Source organism: Paroedura picta, chromosome 12 (assembly GCF_049243985.1).
Source record: "Paroedura picta isolate Pp20150507F chromosome 12, Ppicta_v3.0, whole genome shotgun sequence".
NCBI classification, from domain to species: Eukaryota; Metazoa; Chordata; class Lepidosauria; order Squamata; family Gekkonidae; genus Paroedura; species Paroedura picta.
Window position 1 is genome coordinate 50734154 of NC_135380.1, and position 23076 is coordinate 50757229.

At 44.6% G+C, this 23076-nt stretch overlaps 1 protein-coding gene across 5 annotated transcripts in view; it reads right to left on the reverse strand.

The window, feature by feature from the left end:
• GOLGA2 (golgin A2) overlaps positions 1–23076 on the reverse strand; it is a 47388-nt gene that overhangs the window by 22595 nt on the left and 1717 nt on the right. The window contains exons 2-12 of one of the 5 annotated variants that reach the window (XM_077306700.1): positions 19311–19433; positions 18701–18781; positions 12217–12345; positions 11611–11654; positions 11438–11501; positions 9491–9550; positions 9041–9121; positions 5537–5575; positions 3428–3490; positions 3139–3232; positions 2003–2109 (exon numbers count right to left, since the gene is read on the reverse strand). In XM_077306700.1, the coding sequence (XP_077162815.1) occupies positions 2003–2109; positions 3139–3232; positions 3428–3490; positions 5537–5575; positions 9041–9121; positions 9491–9550; positions 11438–11501; positions 11611–11654; positions 12217–12345; positions 18701–18781; positions 19311–19433 (885 nt within the window). The remainder of the gene's footprint in view (positions 1–2002; positions 2110–3138; positions 3233–3427; positions 3491–5536; positions 5576–9040; positions 9122–9490; positions 9551–11437; positions 11502–11610; positions 11655–12216; positions 12346–18700; positions 18782–19310; positions 19434–23076) is intronic. The other 4 variants (XM_077306697.1, XM_077306698.1, XM_077306696.1 and 1 more) reach the window with 4 other exon arrangements.

Below are 23076 nucleotides of genomic sequence, written 5' to 3' on the forward strand. Positions count from 1 at the left end.
TGGTTGTGTGGAATCAGCTTGGGAGTGCTCCTTAGCAGAGCTTTGCTTTCAGAGAAGTCAGCTGGTGCTTTTGTTAGAGCACTTTTCAGGGGTTGCTTCTTGTGGGAAGACTCAGCTGAACTCAAACTTTCATCTTCCGCCTTCTGTGCAGTCCTAGCTCTAGAACTTCAACTTGTACAAAGCATGGGGGCCCTGTCTTTTTACCAGAACCCACAGAATACATCAAGTAACAGTATAACAGCTCCCCCGGTTACAGATTTGTTTCCAAATTTAATTTATGCGGCCTTTAAAATCTTTCCATGACAGAGGAACTAGATACTGAAGGACAACTATTCCTGGTATGATGGTATATTCATCTGAAGCCCCCTCACAGGCTCATCTGAACATCACTTGAATTCTCTGGAAGGGCGACCAACGGCAGATAAGGAGAGTGTCCTCCCTGCTGAGGTTTCAGGGAGCTTTTTGTGGAATCTGCTCAAGTATATGGTGGCCCGTTTCTTTTGGCAGAAGGATGTTAAGTTGTTTCATACCTCTATGTTTTATGTGCAAGCTGCCTTGCTTCCTTGCTCTTCAGGGGGAAAAGTGGTGGTATAAATATTTTAATTAAATCTAAGGAAGCCCATCTGATATTGAGACTAACAGCTTCCATGAAGTATGATAAAAACATCTGTCTCCTTCCAGGCTTTCAACTTCCTTGGCGTTAGATTTAGAAGCTGCTACTTCCACATAGGTACGCCTTATGCCAAGTCACATCATTACCCCATCTACCTCAGCCCTCCCAACATCTCCTCTCCAGCACAGAAATGCCTTTCCTGAGACCTTTCTAACAAGAGAAGCCAGCCACTGAAACAAGGACCCCCTGAAGACAGCGCCTGTGCTATACTGCCACAGGACAGTCCCTTGCTGGAATTGAATGGCTCTGGAAGTACATCCTTCATTTCTACCTGCGCTCTCTGCCTGCTGTAGTGGTTAAAGAGTGGCAAATTCTAATCTGGAGAACTGGGTTTGATGTCCCTGGCCTTCACATGCAGTCAGCTGAGTGACACAGGGCTAGTCACAGTTCTCTTAGATCTGTTCTTGCAAAACTGTTCTTCCTGAGCTCTCAGCCCCACCTACCTCACAAGGTGCCTGTTGTGAGGCGGGGAAGGGAAGGTGTTTGCAATCCGCTTTGGGACTCCATTGGGGAGTGGAAAGGGATACAAAAAACAGTTCTTCTCTTCAAACAAGATTCCACGATTTTAAAATACCTACCCAGAGGAGACACTTTTCTACAGAGCAAGAAAGCAGGAAGAGAGGAGGAAATCATGCCCGGGGGGGGGGGGATCAGTTTCTGTGCACTGTCCCCTTGCCAATCCTGCCTGACCATACCTGCTAAAACATTTCATATCCGCAAACCCACCCATGGAGTGCTGTGCTCTACAAAATTGTGCATTATTCATGCCACAGAGTCAGGATGTGTTGAGTGGGGACTTCAACTCGAATAGTGCAGTCTTATACAAAGACGGTCTGTAGGAAGCTGGGTTCAGTTATTGCAAAATGCAGATAGTGGAGGCCATCTCCTCTCAACATTGCCAGTAACACCGCAATTGTAGTGACAAGCTGGGATTTCAGATTTGACTTTGCCAAGTAATCAGAGCCAAACCAATGCGTTTTAGAAGAGCTTGACTCCTCCTGCACAGAATGACTCTTTAAAGGCAGCACCACTAATCAGACGTGAGTCTGAGCTGGAGACAGCAGGACAGACAATGCCAAAACAAGACTGGTGCCCTTGGTCCTCTGGCAGAGCCCGAGTTTGGATTTGGCAAGAGGAACACCACAAGGAGCAGGACCTGGGAGTTGAACAAACCAACAAACATGTAAGACAAAGAGACAGAAACAGACCAACTGGAATACACAGAAGCTTGTTTGGAAAAAGAGTTCCTGGTTTGAGCTCCAAAAGAAGAAAGCATGAGGCACGAGACCAGTGAGAGAATAATGAAAAGGAACTCTTGGCCATTCTTACTTTCTCTGACTGCTTCTGTTGGGTGGAGATGGTGGAAAGAGTGTGCTCCAGCTCAGATATCCTCTGGCGAGAGGACTGCAGCCGAGAAGCGAGGTCCTCAACTTCTCCTGCACAAGTGAAAACAAGACTATGGGGGAACAGAATTGAAGCAAATGGACCAGCGGAATTTGACTACCAATTCACATGTAATTTTCAGTTTTTCTTTGCCTCAGCTACACTTGGTGTATGGGATCTGCAGTAACCACAATTAAGTAGCAGTCCAAATATCACAAAATCACACTGTTACGAATTACTGGAGGTAGATAGCGATGCTTAGGATCAGGGCACCAGAAATGGCAAGGGGTTTGCCTCTAAGCGCAAAGAAGTATGGCTGCAAACATTTGTCGCTATTATCCTTCCCTGTTTCTAAAGCTGAAAAGGTCTTCAGTAGGACAGCTTCTGCCTATTATTCCGCATTGGCCTTGTAATTACATTTTGTATGATGTTAGGAACTTTATCCCATTGCAGGGGATGGTGGCTTATTTATTTCTCAAATAGGCAATTTCTTAGCTGCCTCTCCAGAAAACTGCTCGAAGCAGCTTACAACAATTCAAAATTCCTCCATGGGATTTTCTGCAAGTGATCTGGGATTTGAATTGCTTTGTCTTTTATATACATGTTTCGCTATTATGCCAATAAAGATATTTGACTTTGACTTCAAAATAACATAAAATTAATATTTAAAAAAATCAAAACAGCAACTGCTAAAACCAGCATAAAATAACAGTTCTGAAAGACATCTAGGGACATAAGCAGCAAGGCAGTTAAAACAAACAAGACAACAACAAAATCTGCAAGATTACTTCAGCTGGACAATAATCAACCAAAGGTATAGACAAATTCCAAAGATCCACTTCATAAGGTCGCATTACAAGTGACATCCTAGGGTACATTTCCAATATCTGGAGCCCTGACAGCCATAGCCAAACACTGGACTAAACGATGCTCAAGCGCAGCAACAACAGCTATAGCTTCACTGCACTGGACTATAGTTGCTTTCAGAAGTGCAAACCTTAGCAAAAAGTATTTCATGATGGGTGTCGCCGTGCTAGAGTTACTGCCTCCCCATTATGGTCTGAGATGGTCAAAAGGCTCACCTGATTTCTGCCGAGCGGCCTGCTGCGTATGTGCAAGGGCTGTTTGTAGTTCAGACTTCTCTGACACCAATATTCCTATAGTCTGGATGTGGACCTTAAGGAGAGCACAGATAACTGAATTAATGAGCGACCCTTGCATGGGATTCTTTCATCACAGGCATTGCTGAAAGTTAATTAAAGAAAGATACCTCTTCTCAAGGGCTAGAACAGCCCACACGTGACATCAAAGGCAGGTAGGAAGGGCAAAGTGCTAATTATGATGGGGCATTAAGGAAGACATTCTGCCTACCTGTAACTGTTCTCTCAATGCTGCTTGCTCCTTCGCAAATTTTTGTTCAAACCCCTTCTTTTCCTATTGGAATGCAAAGTATACACTTAAGCACCCGAACAAATTTGGTGGGCAGCCTGCCTCTTGCATGACATTTAATTCACACACATCACAGATCTAACGCATTCTTTGCCAAACACAGTTTAACACAAATCCTGGTGGACGTGGGTAACAAGTAAAACACAATAAAATATGATAATACAGTAATCTGGTAAAATAAAACTTCTAGCAACAGAAAACCAAACCATCCCCCCAAATTCCTGACTCAACAAGACCCATCTTGGCCCAGTGTTTCAAGGCAGGTGTTTGGAGGAGGGGCCCAACTAAGATCTTTCTTGCCCTGTCCTCAACCAAGAGCCTGGCAAGGAGGCCCTGCAGGCCTTTTGCAGGCCCTGCAGAACTGGGTTAGTTCCTACAGAGCTCTCAGCTCTTCTGGGAGCAAGGGAGGGGCCAGGACCAAGAAGGCCCTGCGTCAGAATCCTAGGTATTCCACATTGAGTTTGGTTTCAGTGACTGATGTATGAAGCTGCCCATTTTGTCTGGTCTATGCTATGCCGGTTCTCTCTCACTCCTCAAGGCCATGTACCTCCTTATTGTCTCTGCATCCCACAACATGCGGTGGGGAGGTTGTACTCCCTTCGCTTTAGTTTGCTTGCCCTGTGCCTGGCACCCTGATTTGCAGAATGCTTTGTCTCATCACTCTCCCATGGGTCAAGGCCAGGTGTACCTCACACAGGCCAGGGAACACGGAGAGCTCTGTGGAGCACATCAGGAGTTAGACATTCCCTCAGATACACTGGGCCCAGATCGCAGTTGGCTTTAAAAGGAAAAGGCTACATGGCTTGATTTCCAGTGAATAATGGAAAACAGATATATTGCAACATTTCATTATATTTATTCTGCCACTCCAGAGACATGCTTGGGGCAGTAACCGAGGACTCCCTATGTTTTATTCTAATGAATGCCTCATCCTTTTCCAGACTTGCTGATCTCTGAGCAGCTACAAGGTCAGCCTAAGCTCTGGGAGAGCAGTGAAGAATTTTTATTTACAATAAACCTATTGGAGAATCAGCATGGCAAGTCAGTTTATCACTAATCTTTTGAAGCTGGGTGAGGATCTGCCTCCACCGTCCCCCATTACATCACAGTTAAGACCCTTCAAGAGACATACAAAATCTGTGGGCCTCTAGAAACCCCTTGCCCGATGGAATAAGTGTTAAGGACGACAAAAGGCCTCTGGCATTCCTATTAAAAGCCAGGACACTGAAGACAAAGCAGAAGCTGTAGCTGGAACAAAATAATCAGCCTGACCCTCCCCCCCCCCAAAAAAAAAAGAAAAGAAAAGAAATAGCAGGCCCAATGAGGACGAATTTCAACTTTTAAGATTTGTGTCAATGAACAGGACAGAGTAAGTTTGGCTTTGAATGGATTCTGCAGCTGGAACAGCACTGCAAACCTCTGACATTTTATTACGCTGGCTAAAATTAAATAGATAATTCATTTTTAAATGGAAGTTCAAAAAACATCATCCATTCAAGGCAACCCGAGTAAAAGATGAGCAGAAGCTGGCATCTGCGTAAAGTACCGTTGCTCAGAAGCCGCTTCACTACGGATCTGAGCTAAAATTACCAAAAAAGCCATGCTTCCACGGAGCAGCCACTACTCTGGAGCACTGCAAGCCTCACGAACCGCTCCTACTGCGTGGCAAGTTTCCAAGCTGCCCCTGGGCACCTGTAGCACAGGCCACGAAACATGGCTGTGCACAAGAAGGGCAATCCACGAACCAAGTCGACACAGCATGATTGCGCCACAGAATCCTGGTCGTATAAAAGTAATAGTTTTTCACATGGCAGCCATAACACGGGAACCAGTCCTAAGATTCTGCTCTGGCAGCAGAGCAAGGGAGAAACAGCTACCTAACCTCTTGGGGGTTTGATAAACATTTCATCATAGTCTGTTCTGCAGTGCTCCGCTGAGTCAGAGTCATCCTAGCCCACAACACACTGTAATTTCTACTTGTAATGAGAAGAGCTACTTAGCTATGCCAGTCTCCAGAGCACAGCAAATTACCTTCTCCAGCTGATTCATGGCCTCTTGATTCTGCTGTTTCTGCAGAAGGGAGCAAAATCAATACTTCAGTACTATTTATTTATTTATCATACGGAATGTGTGTTTAATATAGCCAGAAGTACCCAAGCTTGTCTGGCTGCCAGGCAAGAGATGTTCAGAGGTGATTTGCCATTGCCTGTCCCTGCATCACAACCCTGGTATTCCTTGGAGGCTGCCCTTCCAGAGGCCAACCCTGCTTAGTTTCTGAGAATCGACGGGATCGGGCATGCCTGGACTAGCCAGGCCCAGTAGACATCAATACTAGCAGCAAGTCACACAGGTTTCTCCTTTCCTCAATTGGTGGGGAAGTATCCAGGCTAATGCTAACAGAGTTAAAGCTAGAGATTTTGAGATCTGTAAATAACACAGCGTTTGCTTTATTAAACTCCAGGCCTTCTGGACTTAAAGGTAAGAAGAAATGAATTGGGATCAGGGTACAGTCTTGCTCAAAAGGAATGCCAAAGGAATAACTACTTTCCTTGTCTTTATGTTAAAAAATGCCATTCCTCTCTACTGTGTGCTGATCATATGCCACCTGAACTGTGCAGAAATGTGTGCAACTTGAAAGCTTGCTACTTCAGCTAACACAAAATATTCAGTGTGCTAGTGGAGAAGCAAACTTTAGAGCGGCAGTGAAACACTTCCACAGGCAGACTCCTACCCAGCTGGCAGTCAGTCCGATGAAAGGTGGCAATTAGAACAAAAGTGGAGACTGGCTACTCTCTTTGGGAACATGAACAGCAACGGCTCATTAACATGCTCTAGAAAAAGAAGCATGATTTTTATAGGGCATATGAAATAAACCTTGATCCTTCAATGCCTTGGATAACGGCTGCCCTGCTGGTCCCCCAGGATGGTTTCTCGGGCACATATGTAACACTGCAGGATGTCCTTCAAAATACACAGAAAGAATAGCCACAGGATTTCCCAACTAACAGTAGAAGCATTTTTGATTTCAACAGAAGCACCCCACAGTGGGAGGAAAAACAGCAACAAAGAGACAGGGTGGACCCCATCTCACAAGTGCTGTATCTAGAAGGGTAGCAAGCACTGCGTGAAGGGAGGATCCATGAGAAGATATGCTGCTGGCCACTGGGCCAGTCAGACACCAAACCTGCTTTCTACTAAAGAAAGCTAGCTTGGTGTAGTGGCTAAGAGCAGCAGTTGGGTTTGGCTCCCCACTCCACATGCAGCCGGCTGGGTGGCCTTGGGCTAGTCACAGTCCTGTCAGAGCTGTTCTCACACAGCACTCCTGTGAGAGCTCTCTCAGCCCCATTTGCCTCACAGGGTGTCTGCTGTGGGGAGAGGAAGGGAAGGCAGTTGTAAGCAGTCTTAGGACTCCTTCAGGTAAGGAAAATTAAGGCATAACAATAAACTCTTCTTTCTACTTCTAAAGAGGCTATCTCCTCTCAAACATCTCCTTCAGCTGGCAGCTGTGTTAGTTGGGCCAAGTTGGGGTTGTTTTGCTTTTTTGTAAGCTGCAAAATACTGTTTTATTTTTTACTTATTTATATTTATAAATATAAATTTATATCTATGTCTCATGTCTCGCAGCAGTTTACAAAGATCCATGAATACAATATGAAAACAGTTCTGGTAAAAAAGGAAAAAACGGAACTCCTCAGATTCAAAGGACAGGTGAGAAAAAGGGAAAGTCAAATGAGTCTCCGGAAAGACAGGCGGTAAATTTCCTCCATAAACAAATTCAAAAAGGCAACAGACAAAGGATTTCACAGCTGAAATCTTCCTCAAAAATAACTGACACGCAAGTTCCTGCATAATGTGACCATAATTAAACAAGACCTTATTCCTCATAGGACAGAAAAAATTAAACAAGGCTGGAAAAGTCCCAAGTGCATGGCCACTTGACATGAAATTCCATGTGACTTCTATGGTCTGGTGATAGGTGCCACACCAAGAAGCGCTTGCAAATCAGGAAGAAACCTTTTGAAGTGATTAGTCTTTGCTGCTCAGTGCTGCTCCCACACCCAAAGTTACATGAATCCCAACTTGTCATTTGTGGACTGTAGCAAAAGTAAATTGACCCTTCTGTGATAAAGGCCTACTTTAAAAGAACACACAAATATGCCTAATTGGCCTATTTCTTCTGCACAGTACATCAGTTTTCTTATTAAAAGGGTAATTCTGCTCAATCATAGGCAAACCAGGAAAGCTACTTGTAGGCATTGCTCAAATATAAGGCATTTGAATGGAAACACACACAAAAATACAGCGATAAACAAAGTGCCATGCAATGAAATGGGGGGAAATGAAAGGGAAAGAATTTCAAACAATGCAGGATTTTTCTTTTTTTGTTGCTAGCTGTATTAAAGGCACCAGAGCAGCAGAAGCAGCAGCAATCCATGCAAGCTACAAGACAAATGGGCTCGTTTACTGTGCCACAAATACTGGAATGATGGGTCACGCGTACCCCTCCATGTTCATCCCTGCCACATTTAGCCCTAGTCTCTGCAAAAAAAATCCCTCAAGTAAGAAAATTGAGCTGTAGCTCTGCATGCAAAGCAATATCCCAGGGAGTCCTAGAAGTCTCTCTTACTGTCTGCAGACTTCTGGTTTTAACATGCTGCAAGACCACTGTGCTCAGGACTCTCATTACACATGGGGGAAGGAGCACTGAACAATGGGGATGTGTAACTCCCTCTCCTGTTCCTCAAAAACCCCACACAATCTGGACTCTTAACAAGTAACTGACCGGGGAAAGTGGTCTGTTCTCTATTAATACTTCCAGCTTGTCTCCCACAGCCCACCCTCTTCACTCGCTGGTGGGTATATTCTTGGCACTCTGTAATTTTGCCTTGATTCCCATTCATCAAGGGGGCATGCAAATCCAGAAATTTTTACCCTCTCCTATTCTCTCCAAATTTAGTTGTTCAGACATGGAGGCAGTTCTGAGCAGGGATGTGCGCTTGGGCTTGGTTTGGCTGCCCCAGCAATCACTGAAGCCTGAGGCGGCCACCACCCCTTCTCTCCGCGCCATGGCGCTGGCCTCCTACGCACCGCCTTGGTCTTCGGTGATCACTAAGGCGGACAAACCAAGCCCAAACACACATCCCTACTCCTGAGTATGCAGACATGGCATATCCAAGACCTTCAACCCAGGTGGACATCTCATAGAATACTAGAGTTGGAAGGGACTTCCTGGGTCATCCAGTCCAACCCCCTGCACTATGCAGGACACTCACATCCCAATCGCTCATCTAATGTAACCTGCCACCCCCTTGAACCTTCACAGAATCAGCCTCTCCGTCAGATGGCTATCTAGCCTCTGTTTAAAAATTTCCAAAGATCTGAAGCAGGAAAAATCAGCAAGGCTTCCTTCCAAACCTTCCGCAAACAGCACCTTCCCTTGTGGCTATGTAAAAGAGCCCAAAGACTTGCGGACACCCAGGGAACACAGAGGAACAGCAAGGCAAGGCCAAGCAAATTGGTCTAGTTGTTTCTTACCAATTCCTCTATCTTTGTACTGAGTTGTTTGTTTGTTAGATTACTGGAGTCTAGGGCTACAGCCAGCTCCTGGTAACGCGTCTGATGGGCACATGCAGACAGCAGGAAGAGGACGAGGGAGGGAATGTAAGAGAGGGGGGGGAAAGGCAAATAATTTTTAAAAGAATAGAAATAATCAACATCATAGTTGAGCAGAAAATAATCAACATCACTTAGAGCACTTCAATGGGGTTCCTTCCCCACCCACCAAAAAACACTGTACAAGAAGAGCTCAATCCCCCTTAAAAGTCAGCTTCCTGGAGATCATGCAAAAAACCTTCCTCCCCCCCCAAAAAAACACACACACACACACACACTGAAAACAGTATTTGGTCACCTCTTGCTAATCAAGTTCCCAGCAGGTAAATTACTGAATTACTCAAAACAAAAGAGCCAGACCTGACTACTCACCGCCATCTCTCTCATATCAGTGGAAGACGTGGAACTTTCCCCATTCACATAGGGTGTAGGCTGCAAAAGTGTAGGCATTTGTCATCTTAACAAGTAACTGCTTACAAACAATGTTTTCTATGGACATGCCAACATAAATTTCAGAGAGATAGTCCTTTCACAGGCACATGACATTCCTTCAGAATCAGATGAATGAAAAGCTAAAATACATCTGAAGGTCATTTGGTCACATCCCCTCTACTGAGACTGGGTTCTTTAGGACACGGCCGTTTCGTTTCCACTGCTTCTTCCTCTAGTCTCCTAGGCCACCAGCAAAGACGAAAGCAGACTGAGGAATCAGTAGGACAAGCACAGTATTTCACAGAGAAATGGACTATGCTTCATGCTACATAGAAAGCCCCCCCCCACTCTACTCAAGAGTCCTAACAGGCAATGCAGTACAAATTTATAAAATATGCTAGCAAAAAGTACTGCAGGTCCTTAGAAATGCCTTTACTATTTATATTTATTATTTATATTTGCATTTATAGGCCAACCCTCTTGAGCCAGTCATCTCAGGGGAAGACTTTATATGCAGCAAAAGATGGACAGTGTCTACTCACAAAGAGCTCCAAAACTGTAAATAAATATATTCTCAGTGTTTCTATTGCAACCTAGCCCATGTTTATATGTACAGCTTGCCAAATATTTATAGCTCGCCTTTAAATGTGAATACAACATAATTCACATTGTGAGGTTACGATACTAAACATTCTTGACTGAATGAGAGCAAAGGAAATGGGAAAACCTCAAGTTCTGGACTCTATTAATCCAGTTACCTTTGGGAATTCTTCCGTTCAGGTTTAGGCAACTTTGAAGTTAGAGAAAGATCATCCCTCCAGGACAAAATCCCAGGCTGCACATTATGGTCCTCTTTCTTCTGAACTCCAGTCTTCTTTGGCTGCTAAATCCCAGCCTAGAGACAGGAACAGGTTCTGCCGACTAACTAAGCCAGACACAGCAAGCCAGGAGGAACCTCTAACTACCCAGTGTGAAGGCAGAAAGAAAGCTGGCTCTAAAGGGGTGTCCCAGTCCAACCCTGACCAATTCTTTCTCTTCCAAGAGAGCATTTCTCCTAACAGATGGAGAGGAGTGCCCCTCCTTGGGTATGGACCCCTGGAAGGCAACAGAGAATGGAATGCCCCGTGTGTTCTGATATGCTTCAGATAAATCAGGTTAAGGAATGGCCTGACAACCTTTTCTGGATGGGGCAGTACCCTCCCCAATCCCCATAGTATGGGACCGCTACTGGACCCCATTCTGTTGCTTGCAGAAAGGACAGCAGAGGTGTCCAGGAGTGGACTTTCTCAGCTTAGCCTAGTCCAGCTGCTGAAGCTGTTCCTGGACAAGGCTGATCAGGCCACAGTCATTCAACCCTCAGTATCAGTTGTAATGAATAATTATACCACACTGTTGATTTACTTGGGATGCTCAGAATTGATTTGGCAGCAGTTTCCAGAGGATTAAGCTGGTCAGGTGCTTTTAGAGCAATTCCAATGGTAAAAGTGAATACAAACCCCATGTCCCACTAGATGTTCCAGTTTAGCCTTTAGGTGCCAAAGGATCTTTTGTTGCTGTTTTTTCTTCTTCTGCAACTCATTGGAATTTGAGCTGCTGACCAGAAACAGGCAAGATCTGGCACACAAAGCACATACTCCTTCCTTAAGCAAACACTAGTGTATTTTATGAGTTACTAATGAATATCTCCTGAGTATAGCTATATTCCATTCACATATTCTTCCCACTCATTACATGATAAACTCAAAACAAAAAGTTTCTGGTTTCCAGCATTAAAACATCTGGCATCAACCCCCTCAGGGGTCACACAAACTCCTGAGCTAGCTACTCAGCCCCCATTGGACTGTAAGAAAAATTAAGGATAACAAATCAAAAGAATTTAGATGTTACCTGATTGACCATGCCATTAAGCTGCTCAGAAAGCTGGCGGAGACTTTCTGTCAGAGAGACGGACCTTGAAAAGGAGCACGATGTACATCTTTAACAAATGAGCTTGGTTACAATTTTTACAGTTGAGGGTGGTGGGGATGATATTTTTAAAAGTCCAAAAAGATGATGCTCACCTATTTTCTTCCCAAGAATTTGTATGAATATCAGAGTCACAGATCTATGGAATGAAACAGATACTTTAATGGCACAAAGATGCTATGCAAACACGTATATTACTATAAACCACATATAACTTTTACTGATACAAAATCAGTTGGTTGACACATCCTACTTATTTCTATTCTGTATTTATCATAGGAGAGGACATTAGCAAGCTCCAGAACAATATACAAAACTAGACCTGAAAAGAGGTTCAACTGGCACATTTTCTAACATAAAAAAGCAGGAGGAATAGAAACAGATGGTTTTTAGGCTTTGTTTTTAAATGAAAGCTGCTGTTCATGTGATTCTAACAAGAGCTTGCAGGTTAGAGAAAAAAGGAGTTTAGAGAGCCAAGCTGCTTCCTACAGCTCTAGAACAAATGCCCTCTTCCATTCTAACAAGTGAGTAAATCGTACACCCATATCTCTTGGCTTTCTGTGAATCCAATTGCTTTCTTTGTTGACCTGCATCATAATTAACCTTTTGGGAACCCAACGCTACTCTCAGCTCATACTGAGTTTGCTTCACAATAACCCACCATTTGGTGTTCAGTACAGGCAATGCAAACATTCACAAACCTGTGGCGGGTGCATGCTAGCGGGACCCGGAGCAGCAGAGCTAGGCACACTGTTGCTGTTAGACAATGTAGCAACACCAGCAGCAAGTTGTTCTGCATTATGAGTGGAAACACCACCATCACAGTATGCCTGTCACAAAACACACCACAAGGATTACAAGCGCCATGCAGGTGGGAGGGATACAAATAAGCACATGCAAACACAGAATTTCTTCAATGTACAGCATACATGTGCACTTTCCTGGACAAAGCTACATCCACCATTTAAAAAAATTGTAATCTTTCAGTGTTTTGGGGTGGCTTCTTTGCAGACATTAATACGTACATTCTGTCTACGGTATTATGCATGTACTAGATTTTTTTTCTCTGAAGATAACAAACAATGACCAGGCTAAAGCAGGCTACTGTTATATTGGCACTTTTACAAAGCGCCCATCTCTGTGGAAAAGAGCAACAGAAGAGAAATGGAAGAAAATGAGTAAGGGACTACACACATGGAGGTAAGTGAAAGAAGAAAAAAATCTCTCCCGAGGTGTTGCATATAACTTCTAGGGCAAGAATGTCAGTGACTAGCCCTAGAAAATATATTTAGGTTCAAAGGAAAGCGAGATGCTGATACCCACCAACCTTAAATCTGATTTTTATTAAAATAATGCAATCAAAAGATTGAATAGGAACAGAATATACTCCTAGAAAGCCCATGGAATAGGTTCTAAACTTCAAGTAAAAAAGTCCATCTCTCCAGTCTGAGCTGCTGTTATGCCCCTGTTGTATGAGTACAGTGATTGTAATCAGGGCAAGTTATTACATCTTATTGCACTTTTAAATGCTGTTAGAATGACTGGTATCCCGCATCCCAAAATAACACGCACTTTCAACCCTCATTCGAACACACTACAACAGCACACAGGAAAGACAGAATATCATCTGAAAGCTTATCAAAATAAGCATTTTGTCATCCAACGTATTCTTGTGTGTCAGCAGTAGCCCAAGTGACAACAGCCAAGTCCCAAAAAGAAATATTTTGGAGTTGTGGCATGCAGCAAGCCTCAAGGAAAAATAAGAAACTTATGCGAGTAATGCAAGAATGTTGAGACCTCAGTCTGTTCTGACACATCAGAATTCACAAGCTATGCCATCCAGGACGGATTTGACAAGTTTCCTTTCTGACTGATTGCAGCTCCAGAGGAAAAGGAATTGCATTGTGAAGGCATGAACAGAAGTAGCTCAGCTGCCTGCCATTTGTCTTTTCAACTCCAGTAAGCGTCAAATAAACATTGCAGGTCAGCATTACAATCCAGCATTCTACCCACAGGAAAGACAGCAGAAACTCTCCATTTTGTTATAGCTACCAAAAACAGTAACATCCTAAAAGGCCTTTAGCATTAAAACCGTCTCGGACAATATCATTGATATAGCAGTTCTATTCTGCAAAGCCCTTCACCAAGATCTCATTTTTCTTCGCAAGGTGCAATACAAAATTTTATTTATTTATTTGATTTCTCTATCACCCTTCCATATGGCTCAGGGCGGTTTAAATACAACATCATAGGGGATATATGGAACGAGTCAACATACAACAGTCAATATACAACAATAACAAACCAACAGAGGTTCTAAACAACAACTTCAGTGGTCCCAACAATAACAACATATAAGAATCATAGAATCATAGAGTTGGAAGGGGCCATGCAGGCCATCTAGTCCAAACCCCTGCTCAACGCAGGATCAGCCCTAGCCATCCTAAAGCATCCAAGAAAAGTGTGTATCCAACCTTTGCTTGAAGACTGCCAGTGAGGGGGAACTCACTACCTCCTTAGGCAGCCTATTCCACTGCTGAACTACTCTGACTGTGAAATTTTTTTTCCTGATATCTAGCTAAACTCCCTAGAGAGGTCAGGCTGCTTCAGACCATGGTGGTCGGGGGGGACCTGTGGTCGGTCTCAGGCAAATGCATGGTGGAGGAGCTCCCTTTTGCAGGCCCTGCGGAACTGTGGGAGTTCGGACAGGGCCCTGATCTCCTCTGGGAGCTCATTCCACCAGGTGGGGGCCAGGATGGAAAAAGCTCTGGCCCTCGTTGAGGACCGACATGCTTGTTTGGGGCCAGGGATCACCAGCCAGTTGGCAGTGGTGTAGCGTAATGCTCTTATGGGGGTATAGGCAGAGAGATGGTCTCTCAGGTACATTGGATACAATTAAGACTGATTCAAGTGGATAGCTATGTTGGTCTGAAGTAGCACAACACAAATTGAGTCCAATGGCACCTTAAACACCAACCAAGATTTATTCTTTGTTGGTCTTAAAGGTACCACTGGGATCAATTTCTGTTGTGCAGATTAAGACTGTTCCTATCTGGGCAGGACAGCTCAGCTCATTCAAAGGTACAAAATACATTCTTAACAAAAGGGAAAGGTGAACACAGACGGGTTCAAGAACTCTGGCCACTGAATCTCTTCATCTAAACATGTCGTCCTACATTTGCACATCACCAGAGTTAGCCTAAAGGATTCGTTCTATCTAACTAGAATGCTCTGTCAAACTATTATCCTGAGGTCAACGTCTTATTTATTTATTTATTATTATATTTATATACCGCCCTCCCTGAGGGCTCAGGGCAGTTTACAAGAAACAGGGAGGGATACAATTAACACATGGTAACAGGTAACAATAACAGCAGTAATATTATAACAATAATAATTTAACAAAATCATAACAATAACACCATAAAATAGAAATTGTAAGAGCCTCAGCTCAACTCTTCATTAGACAAACAAGAATTATTGTCTCACCAGCTTCAAAGCCCATTCCTAAGAACAGGCCTTGAAACGGCCCTCGACCCCAGCCAGGCAGCTTAAGGTGGCCTTGGGTGGCAGCTCGCAGCCAAATCAAGTGGGCCGGCAGGGGCTGGGCAGCTCATTAGCAGGGCTCCGTAGTAGTCCTTAATGAGCAGACAGCAGGCCGGGAGGCCCTCTTCAGCAGGCCCAGCCTAGCAGGCCAAGAGGCCCTCTTTAGCAAGCCCTCCACCACCGCCCAGGGCCTCTCCCCTTACCTGCTACTGGCTCCAGGCACTGAGGCGTCTGAGAGCAAACAGGCTAGAGTCCAGGGATTGAGGGTGGGAGCTGCAGGGGCAGGGCCAATCAGGGCAAAGCTGGCTGCACCCTGATTGGCCCTATTCCAACTTGGACAGCCAGACACATCCCACCCCCTAGGCTGTTTCATAAATATATAGAGGAACAACAATGGATAAGGATGCCAAGGACCACCTCCTTCCTGGCTTATTGCTACCAGACTTATACTCAAAGACTCAGACTGATACAGTCTTCATATTACCCCAATATAGGCCTCTGTTATTTAATGCTACTGTTGAAGCACAGAACTTGAGTGACTTTTGATACTTAAGCTGGGACTAAACCCAGGTATCTCAGGACCAAGCCTTCAAAGGACTTTGAAAATACCATTCTTGAGAAATAGCAAGAAGGTTAACATGTTTTCTCATAGGAGATGTTCGGTAGAGCAGTGGTCCCCAACCTTTATTAGGCTGGGGACCGGCAGGGCATTGGGTCGCGCCCGCGCGGGCCACGCCCATGCTTCGGGCCGCACCCACGAGCCGCGCCCGGTCGCGCCCGCGGGCTGCGCCGAGCGAGCGCGGCCTGCACGGGCGCGGCCCGGCCCTGATTCCCTGCCCGCCCTCCCGCAGTAAGTAGCTTCCCGGGCCGCAAGCTTGCGGCCTGGGAAGTTTTTTACTGCGGGGGGGGCGGGGAGAGGGAGCCGCGGCCCGGCGCCATGGCCTTTGCGGCCCGGCGCCGGGCCGCGGCCCGCAGGTTGGGGACCACTGCGGTAGAGAACGTTTGATTCCCGCCACTCCCAAAGCCGGCTCATGGCGGGTTACACAAGTCCATAAAATCATGTTAAACCCCCCTTAAAAGGATGTAAAATCCATTACAATCACAGCAAAATAATAAGAAAGATGGCAGAAAATATATTCCCACCCCCACCCTGCCACGTGAGGGGGGGAGGAAGGAGGACTAGATGACACAAGATGTTAAATAGATGAAGCAAGATGTTAACTAATGCTAAACGATGGACAATGGAGGGGGGGCACTTTGATTTTCCTCACTGACCCTGGCCTCATCCATAGACCTGGTGGAAGAGCTCCGTTTTGCAGGCCCTGTGAACGCCGAGATATCCCACAGGGCCCACAGCTCTCCTGGGAGCTCATTCCACCAGGATGGGGCCAGGACCAAAAAGGCCCCGGCCGAGGCCAGGCATGCTTTTCTGGGGCTGGGATGATTATCAGATTATCAACCGCAGATCATAAAGCCCTGCAGGGGGCATAGGGCAATAGGCGGTCCCACAGATATGTGGGTCCCAACCCGCACAAGGCCTTAAAGGTTAGAACCAAAATCTTGAACTGGATCTGGACAGCAACTGGCAACCAGTGCAGTTGCCTCAGCACTGGCTGGATATGGACACTGGCTGGACATGCTGTTCCCGTGAGGACCCTAGCAGCTGCATTTTGTACCAGCTGCAATTTCCGGATCAAGCCCATAGTCAGGCTAACATAGAGCAAGTGACAGAAATCTATTCTGGAGGTGACAGTTGCATGGATCACTGAGGCCAGATGTTCAGGAGACAGATAAGGCGCTAGTAGCCGACCTTGGTGGAGATGGAAAAATGCCTGGCCTAACTACCTTCTTGACCTGTGCCTCCATGGTTAGTGAGACATCCATGGTCACATCCAGATTCCTGGCCTGGGACGCGATCGTAAGTTGTGTCCCTGCCATGGTGGGTAATCGCACTTTCTGGTTTGTCCCTCTACCTCCTAGCCACAGGACCTCCATCATGGAAGAGTTGAGATTCAGACAACTCTGCTCAAGCCATTCATTCACTGCTTCCAAACATCTGGCAAATGGTTCTGGGAGTCCGGACGGCCGTCCATGAGAAGATACAGCTGGGTGACAGCCCAGCGCAAAGCTCTGTACCAGCTGTGCCAGAAGGTGCATGAAAATGTTGAATAACGTGGGGGAGAGGACCGTGCCCTGCGGTACCCCACAAGGGAGTCTATAGAATGCAAGAACTCTCCCCCATGGCAACACTCTGGGTCTGGTTATGGAGAAAGGAGCGTATCCAGCTAAGAGCTGTGCCCTGTATCCCCGTCCCAGTGAGGCGGTGGACCAAAGGTTCCTGGTCAACGATGTTAAAAACGGCCGACAGATCTAAAAGAACCGCCCCACCCCAATCATCCATCAGGGCGACTAGCACTGTCTCCACCCCATGGTCAGGATGAAAGTCAGACTAATACGGATCAAGAGCCAAAGTATCCTCCAAGAATGCTAGGAGCTGGTCCGCCACGACCCTTTCAACTACCTTACCAAGGAATGCTAAATGCGAAACCAGGCGGTAGCTGGCCAGGACCCGCGGGTCCCGCGATGGGTTTTTTAGGAGAGGTCGAAGCACTGCTTGTACCATTCTTGTAACTGCTTTTTTTCTGCCTATGCACGGGTTCCCACTGGAACAACACGGGACTACGTCTCATCTATAGCTGACTCAAATGAAGAACAGAGTGAATTCTCTACCACAGCACACCGAGTCTACCTTTTTGTCCCTGACACAGGGACCATCAAATACAAAATAGAATAGACGCTCCGAATTTTAATGACTCTCGCAAATGTAAAGTTACTTTTGGGTGGACATGTGACAATGTTAAAACAAGACTTTATTTCTGAGTTTCTATTATTAGCATTAGTCAACAGAACTCAAAATGTGAATCTTATTTTTCCTACAGTATAAAACACAGGGAATATGAATACTCCAGAACCTATAAACACTGGACAGAAAGTATGCCTAATTCCCTGCTTGGGCATATTGGAATGTTTATAACTTCCCAGACTTTATCTCTTGTGCAAGTTCCGCCAACAGGAATTGGCATGAATAATCATACTGGTCATTCACCAGGCTCAATGTTTCATTAGAGAAGGGTGAGAATTTGCCCTTCGTGATCTAATGCTTCTACATAAAAACCACATGCAAGGAGGAAAGAGTATCATAAGAGCAGAAGTCATACTCAGCCTGTAGTCCCCAGTGAACAATGCCACAAGCATTCAGTCGCTATCATCCTGGAAACAGGAAATATTGGGGGTAGCCAACTCTTCCCAGTCCTCTCAGAGATGCCTCATGTTACTGGCAAAGCAATTGCTGTAAGCAAAGCTATCTTTAAAAAGTTAAAGGCACTTCCTTTCCTCACACTTGAAACTTGAGCCAAGCCAAACACACATGAGTGCAACAAGGGGGGGGGAAGAGGTTAAAAATAGATCTATATTAATGATGGCAACAACATTCACACAGCTGGCAATGAATATCCCCAAATGAGGCTCTATTCCACCCACCTGCTAAATAAAAATAAATCCCTCATTTTTAAGCAGGATCTGAAGCATGCAGTATGGACAGCAAACCAGCCAGACAGATTATTCTGAATGCTGCCTCACCTTCCTCTTGTCCAATGAAGGTATGGCTACCCCATTGGAGCGGTTAAGGTCTGACACCAGCACCTTCAGAATGTTCTGAATCTAAAGGAGGTGAAAAGAAAAGGGGAAAGAGAAACAGCTGAGAAAAGGGACAGAATGAGAACACTGGTCAAATGGGTTCCTGAAACCCAAGGAACAAGAAAAAAGGACACTGCCTGTAGTCCTAGAATTCAGGGGTGACCTACCTGTGGCTTTCCAGATATCCATGGACTACAATTACCATGAATCCCATGCTGTCATGGGCTCATGGCAATTGTAGTCTGCAGGCATATGAAGAGCCACAATTGGGCTACCCCTGATAGATGAGAATAATTCCCGAGATCAATGGAACTTAGGTTCAAGTAATCTGCTCAGGATCGGGAAGCAACACTCACCCCCAAGGCAAAGTCCAAAACATTCTCAGTGAGCATTTCCCTGAATACAACAATAGGACCAAATGCCTAAGTCTAGAGTTTACCTGACCTTATTTATCCTATAAACGTAAGAGTGAGAAACGTATCACTATGTTCAATTTCTTAAAACGTTAAACCTTTCAGGAGAACAAGAAGAGTAAGGATATTAAGCCACTCACGTTTTCAGGAGACTCCCTGCCGTCATTAGTTGGTGTCTCTGGCCTGCTTCCTTCTTTGCCTTTGCGTTTCTTCTTGGCTCCAGCTGTTGTTCCAGGACTATTCTTCTGCTGATATTCTTTTAGCTGAGAAACAGAAACAGAAGAAGTTCAACCAAGTAAACCTAATGCACAAAAACTAAGCAGTACAATAAGACGTATTTTGTGTTCTAGTTTGAAGAGATTAGTAAAAGGACCAAGCATGCGTACTGGATTCACTGGTGGTGGCATATTTTCAGAATGATTAAACGCATACAGTTAGTATGCAAGATATTCACTCGAACTTTTTAGCCTTGTGTTTGGCAAAACTTCAGGATGTGGAGAGATATTTTAGGTTCAACCTGACTGATCTCTTGAAATGTCCCTTACCTCTGTTCCCTGATCAATCACACCAAAAGACGTCGTAGACACAAGCTAAGAGGTTAAGAGCCTATCACAGATTAAGAGACAATTCCAGGGATTCCCAACCTGAGTTGCAGGGAACCCTGGGATTCTGTGAGAGGTTTGGGTGGCCACCTGCCATAGGATAGTTGGATGGGGGCAATGAAGAGGGGCTTGCACTAAGTTGGGGCTGCCAGCTCCAAGTTGGGAAATACCTGGAGATTTGGGGGGAGTGAAGCCTGAGGAGGGCAAGGACTGGGGAGAGGAGACTTCAACAGGCTACAGTACCAGAGCTCAAAGCAGCCATTTTCTCTAGTTTAACTGATCTCTGTCACTGGGAGTTCACTTGTAATAAAGAGACATTTCCAGCTAACACCTGGTGGACAGCAACTCTAGCAGTGCAATTAGTACACTAATGTTGTTGGTGGTGGGGTAGGGTTAAACACATTGATTCTGGTGATGTAGGGGAGAGGGGGAAGCCTTCCTGTCATGTGACAGTGGCCGTATTTGGATGACAGCACTTCTGGAGGTGTAGCAGGGAAGCATGGCCATCTGACAGCACTTCCAGGATTCCTTAATGCCTGAAAAGTATTTTGGATATTCTTCTAGGGTCAAATGACAGAGAAGTCAGTGCAGATCTTCAGCAAGTTTAATGTTCTAAAAGCACCTGATACAAATTTTGCAAACATTTGTAGCATCTCTGAAACAAGCTAAATATTTCCCTGTAGGGTCTTGTAGCCATAGGGTAGTTAGCTGATGGATGTAGAAGGATAATTCACAAAAGCTCCACAGAGACTACAAACCATCTCCTGTTGTTCTGTGACCAATGGATAGTACCTAGAGAGTTTTGGATTATGCCTGTCCTGGTCAAATATCAGCTTCCCTAAACACTAGTAAAATGGAAATGTCTACACTTTAGGGAAAAACTGTTTACAAGCATTGCAGTATTTTATCATGTCATGTGTTTTGCTTTATTCTATTGTACTGGTTTTGTGCTCAAGACCTTTGCTCAAAGAAGTTTGTTCATAAAAGGAAATGAAGAATGTTAGGGCATTTCAGGAAAAAAGTAATAACATTTCAGAAGAAATAAATGTCCATAATTAGGCTGAAACATTGTAGGAATTACAAATGTGTAACCTAAGATAAAATTCCGGCATCACTGAGATGGAAAAAGATCTACTGCCATTCGTTGAAGAGCTACATGCTTTTCTTAACAATGCAACTAAGTAAGCCCTATTCAGGAGACTCAAATGTAAGACTACACCAAACTCCAAACAAGTATTTTGTCAGACATTTTCCTTCGTTATCTGATCTCACAAATATTGCAAAAGCACAATATGCTCTAAGCCAGGGGTAGTCAAACTGAGAATTGTAGTCCATGGACATCTGGAGGGCCGCAGCTTGACTACCCCTGCTCTAAGCACTCTACCAATATAAAACAAGTCGACAATAAAGTATTGACCTTAACACTCCATTGGGTGGTGGGGTGTACACAAATGCTTCTTTACAATATCACTGTAACATCCATTTAAAATGGACAAACAAACCTTGGAAAGGCAGTTTCACAAATTCAGCACTATTCACAAGAAGGCCCTGATCATGACTAGCCTTATCTCAGCCAGTGGTGGAACATGACAAGGATCTTAAAGAGATGATAGTTTCACAGAGAGTAAACACACTGCTGTTTCTAAAATGCTCTGCATCAGCACTTCTAAACCATCTTCATTACAGAATATTCACACCCCAAAATGCAAATATGAACTCCATTGAGTCTTAAGGACATGATACCACATGTAGCATGTAAAATGCACAGCATTTCCTGAACCAGTGTGGTGTAGTGGCCAAGAGCAGCAGACTCTAAATTTGGAGAACTGGGTTTGACTCCCCACACTTTCACAGGGAGCCAGCTGGGTGACCTTGGACTAATCACAGTTCTCTTACAGCTGTTCTTGCAAAGCAGTTCTCTTAAAGCTCCCAGCCCCACCTACCATGCAGGGTGTCTGTTGTGGGGAGAGGAAGGGAATGGTGACTTTATGCTGCTGTGGGACTCCAATGTGGTAGTGAAAAGATGGGTATAAAAAAACAGCTCTTCTTGTTCTTTTAATCAAACTTTTCCACGGAGCCTAATTCAAACTTAACCTCCCAATATAAGAACCCCCATGCTGTACTGTGTTTGATTCCCTGGAATAAACTGTCTCTATGGCCTACTTATTGTTTTTCAGTGAAAAAATCATACACAATATCTACACCATGTAAACAGTTTCACACAAAACCCGAACATCAAAGCCAATGAAACCGGCACTTCTAGTTCCTCTGCACTAAATTCCAGGAGAACCAGAAACATCAACCATCCATCTAGATTTCTATATATACAGTGATGCTTGCTATTCAACTCTACGTGTTTTATTTGAAAGGAATTTAACAGAATATACTCCCAAGATGTAGTTCACAGAATTCAGTCCTGATTTGCTAGGGATAATCAGTTCTACTCTAAACTATGACTGCCCAACATGTATGTTTGAGCAAAGCGTCTTGATTTTGATAAAATAATTAGACAAGTTTGACTGTTCAGCAATAAAATGAAATTTTGAGCCTAAATGTGGCATTTATTTCTGTACAAACCTGCAGCAAGGTTGCTTCCAAATGTCATCAGAGTGTGAGCTTGACCTGCATTTTGGTCTAACTAAATCAGAACAAACTCTGGCAGGATCTGGGAATCACACAGCCCTTATACTACTTTATAATCCTACAACATGCTCCACTGTAACCCTTAGAATATTTTCTCCTAGAAAAATCTGAGAAACTATTTATCTAATAGCCTCCTGTAAGAACATAGGGTAAGGGAAACTGCAACAAGGACTGTGCTTTTTATCACACCCTGCTCCTACAACAAGACTGGGAGGTCTGATGCTTTTTATCCACTATTGAATTGAATGGTCTTTACTTTTGGTTGTCTGAGGCAGAATGTAGCTGATGCTAACACCTCCCTCTTGAGACACACAATTGCTGACCAGCACATGGCACACAGTGACAGCTGTTCTGGTGATCGAGAATCAAATGCCTGCAAACATTCATCCTAAAGCAGCCTCATGGGCACAAAGAACCATCTTGGAAATGTCACTAGCTCATTTTTGCCACAGGTACAGATACAATGGGAAATTTAAAAAAAAACAGCCTAGGGCAGCAAGTTTATAAAACATGCACAGTGGTCACTGACCACTGCTACTACAAAGAAACAGTGGCATGACCCAAAATTTCACATGAGGAAGTAGTTTCACCCTGCTTAGGTGATATGGCTGCAGCCACTTTGCTCCGAGGACTGACAGTTCTTACAGGACCCCAGGCTCCT